Genomic DNA, 16,854 nt, shown 5'->3' on the forward strand with positions numbered 1-16,854 from the left:
AAGCCCTTGGGTTCGATTCCTAGCATTGCAAAATCCTTGGTGTCTTGACACATGCTATAATCTAGGCTCTCAAACATGCAGGAGCATCTATGTCTGAGGCCAGCCTGGGGTGTGTGAGACCCTGCTTCAACAAAACAAAGGAGAAAAACGTGTGACATATTCACACTCCGCTGGGACTCGCCTCACTGGTTTAAGCCCTGACATCTGACCTCCCCAGGGCACAGGGGCTACCTGGTCCCATTCTGTCCCCAGTGATGAGCTTCTGGCATAAGAGGCTGTGGCTTTGGGCAGAACAGGAGACAGGCTGTGGACCTCTGTGGGACGGTCAAATGGCAGATCTGTCTGACCTCAGTACATTTCCTTGGTAGAACTAGGTTGCCCTTGAACAACCAAAGGTGCCACCAGGGTGGAGCAAAGGCAGACAGACAGGGCGGGGAGGGTTGGCCCCGAGATGTGTTACCCCTTGAATATTCAAGAACAAACACAGGCAACCTTTGTCCTGTCTAAAATCGGTACCTGGATGATCACCATCAGACAGACCCGAAGGTTGCACAACTCCAGAAAAATTGCCTAATGCCACTGATAACAAGGTCAATAGGCTTGCAACAGGCCGTGACACAGTTCAAGCCACCAGACCCCAGGACTCCAATGACACGAGGCAGAGTTCATCAGTGGGTTAGAGATGAGAGATGCCCCTAAGAGACAGGTGACTGTGACGCCGGCCACAGGCGCTGAGGGTACAGGCTACTGGGCCCCAAGATGGCCTGAGTCCTAGGAAGACCTCAGGGAGTGCACTGGCTGGTTTGGGGTGTCAACTTGACACAAAATGGAGTTATTACAGAGAAAGGAGCTTCAGGTGAGGAAATGCCTCCATGAGATCCAGCTGGGAGGCATTTTCTCAATTAGTGATCAAGTGGAGAAGGGCCCCTGGTGGGTGGTGCCATCCTTGGGCTGGTTGTCTTCTCTAAGAAAGCAAGCTGAGCAAGCCAGGGGAAGCAAGCCAGTAAGAAACATCCCTCCACGGCCTCTGCATCAGCTCCTGCTTCCTGACCTGCTTGAGTTCCAGTCCTGACTTCCTTTGGTGATGAACAGCAGTGTGGAAGTATGAGCTGAATAAACCCTTTCCTCCCCAACTTGCTTCCTGGTCATGATGTTTGTGCAGGAATAGAAACCCTGACTAAGACAGGGAGGGTTCAGGCAGAGCTTCCCAGCCAAAGGGTCAGGCCTGCAAACCCTGGGTGGGTGGACTGCCGCACCTACAGACAGACACACAGGGGCACTTGATGTCCAAAGCTTTTATTTTATTCACTCGGTTAAGCAGAGCCCCTCATCCAGAGAGGCCTGAGCCTGGGCAAGCTCAGGGAGCCAGAGTCCTCCGCCCTCACACCTGGCACCCCTGGCTGCCGTATTCCTGCAGGAAGTCCTTGAGCTGGGCACAGGCTGCCCGCTGGCGGGTGCTCCTGCACAGGCGCTCAGAAGGCATCTCCTCGATCCAGCTATTTGAGTCCAACAAGTACTGGGGGCTGCAGGTGACATAGCGGGGGGTCAGGACAGAAACTCAAGACCCTTGGCTTTGGAGAGGCAGGGCTAGGTGCCTAGGGTCCAATCCCAAAGGAAGGTCACAGATCTGAGGGAGCAAGGGAGGGATGGGGTGACTCACTCTCCCTTGAGGTCAGTGGTGACCCCGTCCATCCCCATGATCAGGTACTCTTTGTTAGGCTCCAGACGAAGGCGGCAAGAGGACCGGACCAGGAAGTTGCGGGTCTGACCTGTGGAGGCCTTGGCATCCTTTGCTGAGGGAATAAAGAGACATAGCCATCAGAGGAGAAGAAAAGGCCAGGAGAAACCCAGGGCAAGACTCTAGATCATGCAGTTTAACCCACTCTGCTCCCAATGGAAGTTGTCGTTGTTTATGAACAAGCCCGGGCTCCCAAAGGGGGGGGGGGGCAGGGAGATGGGAGGATGGGGGTGGGATTCACATTCAGACTGTGAGTTTTCCAGATTCCAGGAGGCCCCACACCCAGACCTCAGCCCCCACACTCCCCTCCCCACCCCCACCCCGAACGCCCGCTTCTCCTTCCTACTGAAATGCAGGACTTGGGTGATCTTGGTCTCAAAGAGGCGGAAGGCAGCTCTGCCATCTTCTCGAAGAACCTTGACCTGGAAGCCTGGGGGTGGGGGGAAGGCAGTCAAGGGGGAAGGCAGTCAGGGGGGAAGGCAGTCAGGGGGGAAGGCAGTCAGGGGGGAAGGCAGTCAGGGGGGAAGGCAGTAGGGGGGGAAGGCAGTCAGAGGGGAAGGCAGTCAGGGGGGAAGGCAGTCAGGGGGAAAGGCAGTCAGGGGGGAAGGCAGTCAGGGGGGAAGGCAGTAGGGGGGGAAGGCAGTCAGGGGGGAAGGCAGTGGGGGGGGAAGGCAGTAGGGGGGGAAGGCAGTCAGGGGGGAAGGCAGTCAGGGGGGAAGGCAGTGGGGGGGGAAGGCAGTAGGGGGGGAAGGCAGTAGGGGGGGAAGGTAGTCAGGGGGGAAGGCAGTCAGGGGGAAGGCAGTGGGGGGGGGAAGGCAGTAGGGGGGGAAGGCAGTCAGGGGGGAAGGCAGTCAGGGGGGAAGGCAGTCAGGGGGGAAGGCAGTGGGGGGGGGAAGGCAGTGGGGGGGGGGGAAGGCAGTGGGGGGGGGAAGGCAGTCGGGGGGGGGGAAGGCAGTGGGGGGGAAGGCAGTGGGGGGGGGGAAGGCAGTCGGCGGGGAAGGCAGTGGGGGGGGGAAGGCAGTCGGGGGGGGGGGGAAGGCAGTAGGGGGGGGAAGGCAGTAGGGGGGGAAGGCAGTCAGGGGGGAAGGCAGTCAGGGGGGAAGGCAGTAGGGGGGGAAGGCAGTCAGGGCAAAGCCCAAGGCCACAGGTGGGGGTCAGGGAAGAGCAGGCAACCCGAGGCTGAGGGGAACTGACCGTACTCCACGCGGGGATAATAGCAGGCGAACTTCATGCGGTAGCCATCCTTGTCCTCCACCCCTCGCTCCAGTGACCGTCGCTGTCGAGGACACTTCCCTGCAGTCAAGGATCAGATGAGATGAGCTCGCCCTCCCGGTCGGTTCCCCAGCCCCTCCCCCGGGTCTGTCCTCACCCTCTGCGCACTGGCAGACATCTGCCGAGCACAAGGTGGACAGGAGCTTGCTCTTGGTGGGCGCAGCATAAAACACGGAACACTTGTGATCTGGAGAGGGGAAGGGCGACATGAAGGTCTCACGGAGCGCGGGCGACCCTGCCCCTGGAGTCCCTGATGAGAGGCCCAACCCCTACAGTCTTGCTTGCTCACCGGGGCTGTAGTAGTCATACAGGACAGCGGTGGCCGGCTGCACCAGCCCCACGGCCACCTCCTGCAAGGCTCCAAAGCCCACACACTCCCGGGTGGTCGGGACCTGGCCCCAGGATGAAAGGAAGGCTGCTCAGGGCCAGGCCCACGGCGGCCTTCACCTGCCTTGCCAGGCTTGCTCACCACGGCCTTATCTCCAGCATCTTTCGTGCTGTCACCTTCCTGACACTAGACTCAAAATCTGGTCCCCAAGGTCTCTGATGACCTCACTGCCAACAGGGCGACCTTGTCCCAGGACCTCTGTGGAGTGTCGCTGCAGGCACACAGTCCTGCGAGATCCTCGGGGATGTGAGTCAGCCTTTGACTCGACCCTGCCTCCCCAGCTCCCGCCAGGCTGAGCTCACCCCGGGCCACGCAGTGTCGTGTGTGTGTGTGTGTGTGTGTGTGTGTGTGTGTGTGTGTGTGTGTGTGTGAGGCCCTGTGAGTTCTCCAAGGCTCTCTGCCTCCCAGCCACGACTCGCCCTCGTCACCTGCTACCACATCTGACCCTTACCACATGGACTCAAGGGCCCAGGGCCGTGGTGTCCCCTCCTGTGAAACTTCCCTCTACTCACCGAGTCGAAGTACAGCAGGACGTGGGGCCCGTCGGTCTCAAAGTGACTCACATAACGGTCAGAGAGGGAGGTCAGCTGCAGGGAAGGGAGGTAGCCACAGGTCAGGGACCCTGGTCATTGTACCACCGGGTTTGACACTTGGGGTTGCTACAAAGAGGGGGCAGGGATCCTAAGGGTGTAGAGGTGGCTGAGGGTGACTGTACCTTCTCCAGGTCGGCCCTCAGGGCATGGAATCCACTCAGGAGGGTGATGTCTGCGATGGCCATGCCAGACAGCCCCAGCTTGCCATTCCGCCTTCAGGGAGGAGGGGCGGCAGCTGTATAGACTGGACTGTGCCACACCTGGGAGCCCCGCCCAGTCTCTTCCCTCCGCCTTCCTCCCCCAGAGCTGCTGGCACCCACCAGATACACACGGAGTACTGCACTCTGGACTCCTGCTCTTCTGCCACCTTGGGGGCCTCCCTCCTGCGGCGGCTCCGACGACCCTCAAACAGCTGCAGGGGCGTCACGGGCCGTGAGTGGACGCTGGGGTCATCGGCGGCTGCCATGTCATAGTCTTCGTCTTCGTAGTCTTCGTAGGCTTCCCCTGTGCAGGGCAGTGGTGAGGAGGCAGACGGCCCTGTCAGCCCTGCAGGGTCGGTCAGGGCCCCGCCCCGGCCTTACTTGTGTATTCCACATAGCCTGTGACCGTCACTTCTATCTGAAGGTCCTGGCAGGTCGTGTTCTTCATGTTCAGGACGTTGTAGGTACGAAGGATCTGACTCGGTCAGCGATGAAGTGAGAACACAGGACACACATGGCACAGACTTGAAGGGGTGTCCTGGGCTGAAGGATCCACAGCCCCAACTTCTCCCTCCCGCCATCCCCACCCCAGTGAATAGCATCAGCAGCACTGGGTACTGAGGAGTAGTGAGGAGGCGGGGCCAGCCTGGGAAAGCTGGATGTGGCTCCCCTCATAGCCTGGGCTCACATCAGCGAAGAGGACTTTGGGCCACTGATTTGGGGCCATGCAGGCAGTGATAGGAGAGTTAGTGTGACAGGAGCCAGAGCCACCTGGCCAAAGGAGGGAGGCTACCAGGACACCTCCTGAGACACAGGCGAGATGTGAGCCTCATAGGTGGGAGGGGTTCCTGGGTCAAATGGTATATAGGAAGAAATGGGTCATGGGGACCCATGTCCGAGGTACTCGGGATATGGGACAAGCCTGGGCTGAGAACCAGGCTGTGGAGCTGAAGGAGACAGCAGATACCCAGAAATGGAGGGAAACCAGACCAGGGTGAAGATGGAGGCTCAGGAAAGGAAGAGGGGACACCAAGCCAGAGATAGCCTCCTCCTCCCCAACACACAAAAGTCCCAGTCAAGGCTCAGCTACCGACCCCACTGCCCATGCCTACCCCTGAACCCCCACACCCCCACTCCACCTCCTCACACCCCACTGCCCTACCTCAGCCAATTCTGGTACCCCATGTCCAGCACCCCATCCCTACCCCAGCACCCTTTACCCCCTTACCCCCACTGCCACTACACCCTGCTGCCCCCTGCCCATATCCCACCCCAACACCCCCTCCCTCCCCCACCCCAACATCCCTTTCCTCCCCCACCCCTGCATCCCCTCTCTACCCTACCCCTGCACCCCACTCCCCTCACCTTCAAGGTGCCTTTGCTGTTTCCTCCCACCTTCACACTGATTGTGCTGCCCAGAGAGAACTGCCAGGAGGGAGAGGAGGGCAGGTCAGAGGGCACAGGGAGCGCACCAGGTGTCAAGTAACAATGAAATGCTTTCACAGTTGTGATCACCACAACCTGAGGAACTGTATTAAAGGGCCACTGCGTTAAGAAGACTGAGAACCAGCTGGGCAGTAGTGGCGCACGCCTGTAATCCTAGAGCTCTGGGAGGCAGAGGCAGGAGGATTTCTGAGTTCAAGGCCAGCCTGGTCTACAGAGTGAGTTCCAGAACAGCCAGGGCTATACAGAGAAACCCTGTCTCAGGGGGGAAAAAACAAAAAGGTTGAGACCCACTGGCCTAGACCCTGGTGTGGACTCTATAGACATAATGTTTTACAGATGAGGGAAGGAGAGCCCAGAGGTTTGACCACACGGCCAGAAGAAAGTCAGTTTCCCCAGGGCACCCTCAGAAGAGGGCTGAACTGGGTGTTGACCTGGCCCAGACGCCCCCAGCATCCCATCAGGGAGGGAGGACGTCACCTTCAGCTCCTCCTCCAGACCCTTGACTTGATGGTTGTTCAGGTGGAGCACGTGGGACTTGAACCCGTTGCGGCCCGTGGAGCTGAGAGTCACGTTGAGTGCCTTCTCCTCGGTGGTGTGTGAAGCGATCCAGTATGCAGACAGGGCGTCCAGGGTGACCACGGTGTCCTAAGGAGGTCAGGGCAGGAGTCGGGCGCTTGGTCTCAGAACCCCCTTCCCAGGGCTGTGGCCGCCCCTACCTGGGTACTGCGGAATCCCCCTTGGAAGCTTCCCTGGTGGGTGAGCCAGGATGCGGCCTTGTCGGCCATTTCTCCCTTTCCCTCCCGCAGCAGCAGGTGGAGCAGGCCGTAGGCCGTGGTTTCGATCCACAGGGCTGGGGCCTGGGGCACAGGGTCTGATGGGCCACGGGGGGCTGGGGTGGGCGACACAACGTTGTCCTGGGAGCCGATGGCTAAGCCCCAGTAGAGGTTTTCTGGAAGGGAGGGAATGCGTATTGAAGGAGGAGACTGCTGGTGAGGAGCTGAGAGCCGGACTCTCGGGCGCCACATCAGCCGCCCCTGCTTCCGCTCCACGTGAGAGACCCTTTCTCTTCCGGCCTGTTCAGGCATCCCAAGGGCCCCATGTCCTCACCCCCTGTTTCCTCGGCCATGGCCATCAGGCTGTTGTGGGCAACATTCCGCAGGTCCTCCGAGGCCTTGGTCAGCGTCAGGGCATAGGCTGTGATGGCGGCTGCGTGGGCACCCAGGAGCCCAGCACTCGCCTTCTGCCCCAAGAACGAGTGTGCCTTGGCGATGGAGGCTTCCTAGGAGAGAGCAGAGGCCTGGGCCTGCATGCCCTGGCTCCCGGGAAGAGCTGGCCGGGCAGGAAGGGCAGACCGCGGCATCCTTACCACTCTGTTCTTCAGCTGCTGCGCATTCTCGTCCTGGAAGACGGCCAGCCCGTGGTGAAGGGCAATGACCACGAAGGCGGTGAGTGCCACCGTCTCGTCGGCTCCCACCAAGCCCCCCTAGTGAGGAGAGACGGAGACTGTCAGAGCTGTGAGGAGCCCGGCCTCGGTGTGACACCCCCACCGAGCCTCTGGCTCGTTTCGCACCTGCATGCCTCTGTGGATGACCGGACACGGGTCGTGGAAGGAGCCGTCACCTAGCTGCTGGCCCAGCAGCCAGCCTGCCGTCTCCTGCAGCTTCTCAGGGGAGTCGCCCACCTGATCCTGGGCCAAACTCAGAATCTTCAGCACAAATGCAGTGAGCCTAGAGCGGAGGGGTGGCTGGAGACAGTGCTGGTCTCTCTGGAGACCTAGCTTGTGGCGTTTTGCTCTCCGGCTGCCCTAAACCTGCCCCAGCCTCACCAGGTGCTGCTGTCCCTGTGTAACCACGCCCCAAAGGAGCCATCTTTCTTCCGAAACTGTTGGATCCGCATGTGGCCTGGGAAGGAAGAGGTGCCGAGGTTCCTTCTTTCCTGCTGTCTGTGCCTGGGCGGTACCCCCAGCACCACCCCCTCCAGTCCGGCTCCCTCGGCTCCTGGCCGCCCTTCCTGCCCTCCCTCAGCTCCTGGCCGCCCTTCCTGCCCTCCCTCGCTCTGACTCCTGCTGTCCCTGAACCCGGAACCTTTCTGGATCAGATCCTCAGCATGGTCCTTTGTCTCGGGGGGCAGTCTGCTCCACTGCTCTGTCCTGTCCAGGTAGTGGGAAGCAGTCAAGGTAGGGGCCAAATAGACCATGGTTTGTTCTGCGCAGCCCCGGGGAAGCCTCAGGAGGGAGGCCACGCCTCCTGGGGACAAGGCGCCTTCAGAGCCCAAAGTCTCCAAGGGTTCAGAGGCTAAAGGACAGAGAAGTTGTAGATGAGACTAGGTCAAGCACCCAGCACCAGAAGACTAGAACAGGGCTCCAGGGGCTCCAGGTGAACGCAGGTGCTCACGGGAAGGTCTGGACTGGATGCCCACCTGTGACCCTGACGAAGCTGCTGAAGTCTCCATCAGGGATGATGTTGGGATCGGAGCTGCCAGGTATTTCCAGACTCCGACCTCGGTTATCTAGGCAGAGGGGAGGAGCTGGTGGGCAGGCCCATGTGCCCCAGAACTCCCCTCAGGGACTGGAGGCTGGGGCGGGAGGCACTCACTTAGGGGGTCGAGGTTGTAGACCATCTCTTCTCTGTGGATGGCCCCTTCCTTCTGTCTCAAATGAAGAACAGAGTGGAGGGTTAGTCAGGGCTACACCCTCGCCTCCTGGGTAGGCACCCCTGGGTCTTAGCATGTGAACCTCATAGACAGAAACAGGGACACATGAACGAGGTCCTGGACTTAACCCCCATGACCACAAAGATAAAATAAAGGAGAACAAACCATTTCAGATATGGATGGGTGTGGCAGTGAGTGACTGTAGTGCCAGTAATTCAGAAGGCGGGGAGAGTGGGGGGGATTACTGAATGTTCAGGGCTAGCCTGGACTACAGAGTGAGTTTGAGGTAAGCCTGGGCTGCATAGCTAGCTTCTGTCTCAGTAGAAGTGAACAACTTCAGAGTCACAGTTGAGCCACAATAGTGGATTGTAAGTTTATCCATGCACTGGGTCTGAGTGCAGAGCCACTGCCGACCAAAGGAATGCTAAATGGCTGGGGGGTGGGGGGCTAGTCTTCCTGGTGGTCACTCACCTCAATTTGGAGAATCTTAGACACAGCATCCCCTAGATCAAAAGACCCTCGAGCCACCACTTTCAGGGACACGCTGGCAGCAGCTGTGGGTACCACGGAGAAGGCCACAGGCCGGGCAGAGCCCGCAGGCACCGACACCTGCTGGGCCAGCATCCCACCACCAGCCAGACACAGTCCCTCCACTGGGGACACATGGACACTCACCTGGGGACAGGAAAACAGGGATGACCAGCGAGCCCACCTGACTGCCCCTGGCTGCACCCCTCCTTACCCCGCCCCACCCCTGATGTTCAGGCTCCCGTGGGGTCTCACAGTCACGTCCTCGGTCAGATAGTTATAGAGAACAGGCCGTAACTCAAGCTGCTCAAAGCGGCGGACGGAGACGGGCAGGCGCAGGTGCAGGTGGAATGCTCGGAACACGCGGACACGAGTGGGCTTGGCCACACACAGGCCTGCAGACAGGGAGATGGGGCAGGGACAGAGACAGACCTCAGACCACAGGTCTCTGGCTGAATGCTCACCAGGGAAGATTTTCCCAGCTCCATGGGCTTCTCTCCCCCCCCCTACCCCCCCCCCCCCCCCCCCCCCCCCGTGCAGGGAGCAGGGTCAGAGGGTGAGGAGAGTCCCAGGCTGCACCACCTCACCTTTGCTTCTGGACAGGCTCACACCATGAATCTCCCATGTGGTCAGAGAGTCAGGGAGCCACACTGTCAACCTGTGGGGGGAGGGGTGCAGAGAAGCCCTGTCACTCACAGGACTGTCCCCAGAGACCCGGTCCAGAGGCAAGATTGGGCACGCCAGGCCCTCACAGCTTGGAGCGGTCCACGGGTTCCACTCTCCAGAGCCAGTTCTCTGGGAAGAAGCTGCGCACGAGAACGTCGTCTTCATCTATCAGGTCCTCCTCCTGCAGCACCTCCTGGGCTGGGGACGGTGGCAGCAGTGAGGAGGGAGTGCCCTCTCAGGCGCCACGGCCCACCTCTCGCTTCCCCTGGCTGCTCACCTCGGGCAAGGCCCGCCTGGCTCCTGGTCTGGTTCCTACGGAGGTCCTCCGCGAACTTGCAACAGGACAGGAAGGGCTCCCGGCAGGCCAGCTGAGGCACGCGGGCTGCCCGCTGCTCACAGGTACGCGCCATGGGCAGCTTCGTGATCCCATCTTGACAGCAGCGCCTGGTGTCTGGAGAAGAATACTGGCCCACTGCAGGCCAGGGGAGGCTGGGCCGCTGGGAGAGACTGAAGCCTCTGCCCTGTCAACCCCCAGAACCACCAACCCAACCCGTGCTTAGAGAGTAGTCAGTGGGCAACCGACTGCACCAGCCGGCCTCGACCTTCAGCCCTAGGCTTCCTCAACTGGTGGAGGGGTCTGTCTGCAGAAGGCAGAAAAGCGAACCCCACCCTGGCCCCGGACATGGCTCCCAGTGTACCAAGGGCACCCACAACCTACACTTCTCACTGATAGCCTTCTGGAAGTTAACGTTTCTCTTTTGCCGACTTTTCTTCTCCTTGGGACAGCTCAGGTCTGGTGGAGGGCAAGAGTAGTCAAGTCACAGGGAGCTCAGCCTCCCTCCTTCCCAATCCCTCAGCCCTGCCTTGCCCCTGAATCTGCCATATACACACTCACACACACTCAGATACTCATACAGACACACACAGATATACACAAATACAGACACACTCACACACAGAGATACACACACATTTATGCAGACACACAGACACACACACAGACACAGATACACAGACACACACACACACACTTCGTCTGCTCCTTTGTCCGCCCCCACTCACCCCATTCTTACCCTCTCTGGTTTGAGTTAGTCGGTCACCATCAGAAAAGGCCAGCCCAGCAGCCTGGAACACCTGAAGGGCATCATCTCCGCCTCCAGGACCACAGCCAAGGTTGTAGCTGTTTATTACTTCAGAGACCTAGCAGGATAAGGCGGGAGATGCTGGGAGACCTGAGCAGCCGAGGAGCAGGATCTGCCACTCAAAGATAAGAGATGGGCGTGGGGGACCAAGGACATCTAGGACCCAGGGAAGGCTGGGAAGAGCCTATAGGGACTGAGACTGGAGAACTAAGAACCAGAGCTTAAAGGAGGAGGAGAAGGAGGAAGAAGAGGAAGAGGAGGAAGAGGAGGAGAGGGACACATGGAGAAGGCTTGGCAAACCTTGCTCATGTCGAGGGGTTTGTGAGACCGGCCACCCACGGCATACAGAGCCGTGTCCACAGCTCCCAGGGCCACCAGGGCTTCAGAGTCCGTCTGAAGCTGGAGCTTCATGCTCTCCCCGTTACGATACTCCTTGGCTCCATCCACCTTCAGTTCCAGCTGACAGGAATGGGGAGAAAAGGGCAATCAGCACATGGAGAGGGGCTGGGGACATGAGTCAGTAACCCCCAGAATCCAGGTAGGCAGGAGGGCATGCCTGTAATTCCAGCCTGGAAAGGCGGAGACAGGGTCCCCAGAGCAAGGCGGTTACAAGATGAGGTTTATCAGTGAGCTCTAGGCTTGACTGAGAGAAACTACCCAATGCCTAAGGCCAAAGAGTGAACCAGATGCTCCCCAGCTCTGTACAAGCATATGTACCTGAGCTTGTGACCCCATGCAGTGTGCAAAAGATGCATACACACATGCCCATTCCACATGCATGAAAATGAAAAAAGAAAAAGAGTAAACTCTCACCTCCAGCCCCATGCACACTCTGAACCCCTGGATGCGTATGCACGTGCACACACACAGACACACATTCACACACACAAGTGCACAAGTGCACATGCATAGGCAAGCACGCATGCACTTGCCCCACACACATGCAAGCACACATGCATTTGAGCACACACATGCACATACACATGCAAATGAATATTCATGCCACACAAACACACATATGCATGCACACATACAAGCACACATGCATGCACCCCACACACATGCAAGCATGCATGCATTCGAGCATACATATGTACACAGACATGCATGTGCATGTGTGCACACACATGCAAATGAATATTCATGCACACATGCAAGCACACATACATTTGCCCCACACACATGCAAGCACACATGCATATGCCCCAAACACATGCAAGCACACGTGCATTTGAGCACACATGTGTACATACACATGCATGCACACATGCGTGCACGCACACACACACTCACACACACACACACACACACACACACACGCACAGAGCCCACACCGCCTCTCCAGACCCAGTCACCTTGCCCTCACAGTCCCCGGGCTGGACATTGATGAGTAGGGAGTTCGCCACTGGGAGGCCTTGGTGATAGAAGTAAGCCACGACGTAGAAAGCGGGAGCCATGGAATGGTCCACCAACACGGACACGGATGTCAGCGTCCTCCTGGGCTCCCGACTCACAGCCATGATCTGGCCTCTGGAGACAATCTGGGCCAAGGGGAGGCCGTGAGAGGCTTCCTGCTTGGATATACCCTGCCCCAGCCCTACACCCAGCACTCCTGTACCTCAAGCCCACATACCATGTAGTAGTAATGAGAGAAGGCAGGCTCATGGATGCCCACAGTTCGAAGGTTCAGGATGAAGGTGTCCCCGACACGAGGGGACCGGGGGTCTAGTGGCTCAATGGACAGAAAGCCAGCGCCTCTTGAAAGCGGGGCCTGCACAGTGAGCCTGGCTACGGCTGGGTAGAGGGAGCCCGCAGACACCTGGAGGGAGGGCGTGAGGCAGGGTCTATGCCAAGGACCGGAATATGCCATCCCTCCTCCCAGCTCCACTCAGGGAACAGCCCTGCCCCCTCCCTGTCCCCGACACCCCCCCACTTCCCCCCCAGAAGCACTACCAAGAGCCTGAGTTCTGTGATGGTGGGCGGGACGTGGATGGAAATGCTGACTTGGCCGATCCCATTGGTGTTCTGTTCAACGTCGAGGACTTTCGAGTCAGAGCCAGACACCAATGTGGCAGAGACTTTGACAGGAACGTCAGAGGCTTCAGAGCCTGACATTTCTCGGACCAGAGCCTGGAGGAGACCGTCAGAAAGGGGCATCATCAAGGCTGTGTGGCCCACGCCCTCTCCCCTACAGCCCTGCCCCTCCAAGAGGAACCTGCAGCAGGAAGGGGGCCCCGGGCACAAGATGCTGCTTGGTGCGGCTGAGATCCAAGGAGAAGGCCGAAGACACGAAGCGCCAGGATGTGAGCTCCGCCTCCTCCATCTCTCCTCCTGCACGACAGAGGGCAGAGAGGGAGCACAGAGCCCAGGGAAAAGGAGACAGGAGCTGGTGTGCACGTGTCTATCAGGTGGCGAGCCAGATGGAGAGTGATTGGGAACAGTTAAATAAAAGGAGACAGGAAACGTCAGGACGGTGCTGGGGACCGGGGTCTGTGTCTGTCAGCGTCAGGAGCTGTACTGGATGGTGAGGACGAGGAGCTGGCTATGGTCATTTGCATTTTTATTATTTTTTTCGTTTTATTATTTTTTATTATTTTATTCGAAAATAAAAATATTCATTTATTTTATTTATATGAGTACACTGTAGCTGTCTTCAGACACACCAGAAGAGGGTGTCATATCCCATTACAGATCAGGACCTCTAGAAGAACAGTCAGTGCTCTTTTTTTTTTTTTTTTTCAAGACAGGGTTTCTCTGTGTAGCCCTGGCTGTCCTGGAACTCACTCTGTAGACCAGGCTGGCCTCGAACTCAGAAATCCACCTGCCTCTGCCTCCCAGAGTGCTGGGATTACAGGCGTGCGCCACCACCACCCAGCTACAGTCAGTGCTCTTAACCGCTGAGCCATCTCTCCAGCCCAGTCATTTGCATTTTTTTTTTTTTAAATATGGAACGCTTCACGAATTTGTGTGTCATCCTTGGGCAGGGGCCATGCAAATCTTCTCTGTATCCTTCCAATTTTAGTATATGCGCTGCCGAAGCGAGCATGTCATTTGCATTTTTAAACTGCCCCCTCAGCACCCTCAAGGGCTGAGGTGCCCGCAGAGGGAAGCCACCCACCTGGGGACTCGATGATGGCTGCGGCAGCGTACAGACGCAGCCCTTCCAGGTCTCCGACCCCAATGTTGATTTTATCCAGGGCAGCCTGGAACTGGTCCTTTGAGATGGAAATGTGAGTCTGGCCTTCCACCAACTGAAGACGAGAAAAGGCCACCGTGAGTGGGGCTGGAGCCCCCACCTCCCCTTGTCACCCCCTTGACCACTACCCTACCTTGGTCTGGGTCTCTAGGCCCCGAAGGAAAGTCCTCTTCCCGTGCTCATCCATGAGTGCGAACCGTGTGTATGCCACGCCCTGCACGGGCTTCCCATAGATGTACCTGTTGCCACGGGGAGACAGGAGGAGCACTGAGGGCTGCGATGATGACTCAGTCGGGAAAGTGTTGCCACGCAAGCACAAAGACCTGAGTTCGAGGCCCCAGGGCCCCTGTAGAAATGCCTGGAGGTGTGGCAGAGTCCACTCATAATCCCAAAGTGCGCATGGAGACAGGAGGGCTCTGAGGGCTGCCTGGACAGCCAGCTTAGCCCAGTCAGTGAGTTCCAGGGCAATGAGAGACTGTGTCTCCAAGGAGGACACCCGAGACTGTTCTCTAGCCTACACACACACACACACACACACACACACACACACCTGCTCACACAGATACACGAGTGCACATCTTTAATCCCAGCACTCAAGAGGCAGATAGATCCCTGTGAGTTCAAGGCCAGACAGGCCCACATGGTGAGTATACAGTGGGCATGAGACTCTGTCTCAAAAAAACCTCAAATAAAAGAGGAAGAAAGAGGAAAGCCAAGGGTGTGAGGAAAATGGGCTTTGCAAAGACAGGGGTCAGGGGCCTGGCTACCTGGCCTGGATGTCTAATTGGATTTCATCACGGTCGCTGGGCACTGTCAGGATATATGGCTTCCAAGGAGTAATCTTCACCTCGAAGTTGGGAAGGACTGAGTAAGGGTGAAAAGATGGGTGGGCCAGGTACTAGAGACAGGGTCCTCCAGAACTTCCTCCCCACAGGCCCGCCCGCCTCACCCTCGTCTCACCCCGTACTTCAGCATTTACCGTATTTCTTCACTTCAAAGTGGGTGCTCCTATTGGACTCCAGGCCATCCGAGAACCTAGCTGAGATCTTCCAGGTTCCCGGCCTGAGAATGGACAAGGGAGGGAGTTGAACTACCCACCCACAGACAGCCATGGAGAGTGTGTCCAGGCTACCCACCCATAGACAACTATGACCTGAGTGAGTCCAGGCTACCCACTCACAGACAGCTATGGTCTCAGTCCTCCAGAAGAAAGTCGTGGTTTGACCTGAGGTCTGGGAGGGGCAGGGTCAAAACATTGGGAATGTGCCTCTGTCTGTCAGAGGTGGCAGACAGTACCCAGGGAAGCTGGACTTGGGGTGGTACAGATAAAGGGGTATCCTGGGGTAAGGGAGCTCACTCTGAGATGTCTGGAATGACGAAGTCATCTTGGAAGATGGATGTGGGGGCAAATACCTCCTTCTTGCGAACACGGAGGCCATGGGAGTTCTGCAAGGGGAGTCAGTGTGGTCAGGTGGGAGGTGACATCAGTACCCAGGGTTGGGAAGGTCAGACACTCACCTCCACTGTGACTGTGAGGGTGTCAGCGGATGGGCGCATCTTTTGATCCAATGCAAAGACCCGATAACGAACTAAGAGGAGAATGGGGGTGGGTGAGAGGGGAGAGTCCTGGGCAAAGGGACTGGGACAGCTGCAGGGGGACGATGGGGACTAAACAGCCAAGCAAGCCACCAGGGTGGCCCTGTCTGTGGAGCCGTCTGTCATAGATGGCACCAAATATGCTCTGAGCAGCCTGAGGCAGACAGGGCAAAGACCCCGAGGCTGGAGGCTCACCCCGCTGCCCAGGGTTATAGATGGGCTGATCGGTCTGCACAAAGATATGGCCTCGTCGGGAAGAGAAGAGCAGGTTGACACCCTGAGTCTCTGTGGCTTTGGAAGCTGTGTTCTTCAACCACGGAGACTGAGCCACCAGCTGGATGTGGGGGGCTCTGAGAAGGCCAAAGAGGCCACACCTCCTTACGTCCTTCAGTGGGACCTGTCAAGAGAGGAGGAGACCATCAGACAGAGCAAAAAGAACCAGATACAGAGCCCAAGGTAGGGACAGCAAGGCCATTGTGCTGGAGGAGAGAGGCAGGAAGTCAGTGAGGGAGTGGGGTTTGGAAAGGCAACAGAAGAGCTAGGCACAATGGCGCCCAGCTGTAGTCCCAATGCTTGGGAGGCCACAGTACAGTCGCTTTTAGCAATTACAAGCAATCTAGGCTACACCCTGAAACCCTGTCTCAAAAGCAAAACTAAAAAATAAAATAAAACAAAGGGCACCAGGCAAACCAGGTGTACTTGTAAATCTCAGCACTTCGGAGGCTGAGGCAAGAGTTCAGCCATGAGTTCACAGCCAGCCTAGGTCACACAGCGAGCTCCTGACTGTAACTAGACAGACAATGGGGTGCAGCAGAAAAGCCTGAGAATCAGCAGGGGTGTGGGCACTGGTTACCTCAAGGCTGAGAAGCACAAAGTCGTTTCCAGAGCTGAGCTTAAAGTCCTTCTTTGGGGAGCAGGGCCCACCCGTCGGGTTTCTGAGGAACACTGAGCCTTTTATCTCCTGTCCTGCAGGGGCATCCAGGAGCTGCACCCCCACTGACAGGGGGGTCCCCAAATTAACCACAGAAGGGGAGAACAGGAGCAACCTAGGAGAACAGTGAGGTGCATCTTCAGACCCAGCCGAAGCCCGCCGAGCCGCCCCGCTCTCCCTGCCCCTGGCCCACCCAAACGCCACTGTCTTCCCCAGGACCTGGGCTTCTGCAAAGATGAGGCAAAGAAGCTGACCACCCAGGCTAGCCCCCAGAGGAGCCTCATGGCTGGAAGATCCAGGAGAGCGCAGGCCTGTGTGGTCTGACCGACTGCTCCCTCTGGTCAGCCTCGGGTTGGGGCAGCATTTGACTGTGGACCTTGCCCCTCCCCTTGCCCCATGAGCTGGGAAACCACGTGATGGCCAAGAAACGCAACTGGCCCTAGGCCCAGAGCTGGGGAGGCACCCAAACAGCAGGGTCTCTGAAGAAATCCTGGCCCCAAAAAGCA

At 58.0% G+C, this 16,854-nt stretch overlaps 1 protein-coding gene and 1 non-coding gene across 2 annotated transcripts; both read right to left on the reverse strand.

The window, feature by feature from the left end:
• Positions 1 to 1,280: 1,280 nt before the first annotated feature.
• C4a (complement C4A (Rodgers blood group)) lies at positions 1,281 to 16,707 on the reverse strand. The gene is made up of 41 exons (XM_052164380.1): positions 16,568 to 16,707; positions 16,271 to 16,463; positions 15,613 to 15,814; positions 15,340 to 15,410; positions 15,179 to 15,267; positions 14,801 to 14,883; positions 14,589 to 14,685; positions 13,955 to 14,060; positions 13,744 to 13,876; positions 12,841 to 12,956; positions 12,579 to 12,755; positions 12,259 to 12,444; positions 11,981 to 12,166; positions 10,926 to 11,084; positions 10,557 to 10,683; positions 10,202 to 10,276; positions 9,761 to 9,955; positions 9,570 to 9,681; positions 9,405 to 9,475; positions 9,073 to 9,212; positions 8,761 to 8,964; positions 8,232 to 8,283; positions 8,056 to 8,145; positions 7,722 to 7,931; positions 7,463 to 7,538; positions 7,208 to 7,364; positions 7,004 to 7,120; positions 6,745 to 6,916; positions 6,354 to 6,586; positions 6,115 to 6,282; positions 5,557 to 5,616; positions 4,573 to 4,666; positions 4,312 to 4,495; positions 4,114 to 4,204; positions 3,911 to 3,985; positions 3,300 to 3,402; positions 3,108 to 3,197; positions 2,933 to 3,031; positions 2,085 to 2,168; positions 1,661 to 1,793; positions 1,281 to 1,523 (listed from the first exon to the last, which is right to left on the reverse strand). The coding sequence occupies exons 1-41, from the start codon at positions 16,630 to 16,632 to the stop codon at positions 1,382 to 1,384; spliced, it is 5,217 nt and encodes a 1,738-aa protein (XP_052020340.1). The 5' UTR covers positions 16,633 to 16,707; the 3' UTR covers positions 1,281 to 1,381.
• On the reverse strand, positions 13,565 to 13,669 carry LOC127670311 (U6 spliceosomal RNA). The gene has a single exon (XR_007974525.1). It is a non-coding gene; the product is annotated as a U6 spliceosomal RNA (small nuclear RNA).
• Positions 16,708 to 16,854: the final 147 nt, after the last annotated feature.

This window comes from Apodemus sylvaticus, chromosome 19, assembly GCF_947179515.1.
Source record: "Apodemus sylvaticus chromosome 19, mApoSyl1.1, whole genome shotgun sequence".
In the NCBI taxonomy this organism is placed as follows: Eukaryota; Metazoa; Chordata; class Mammalia; order Rodentia; family Muridae; genus Apodemus; species Apodemus sylvaticus.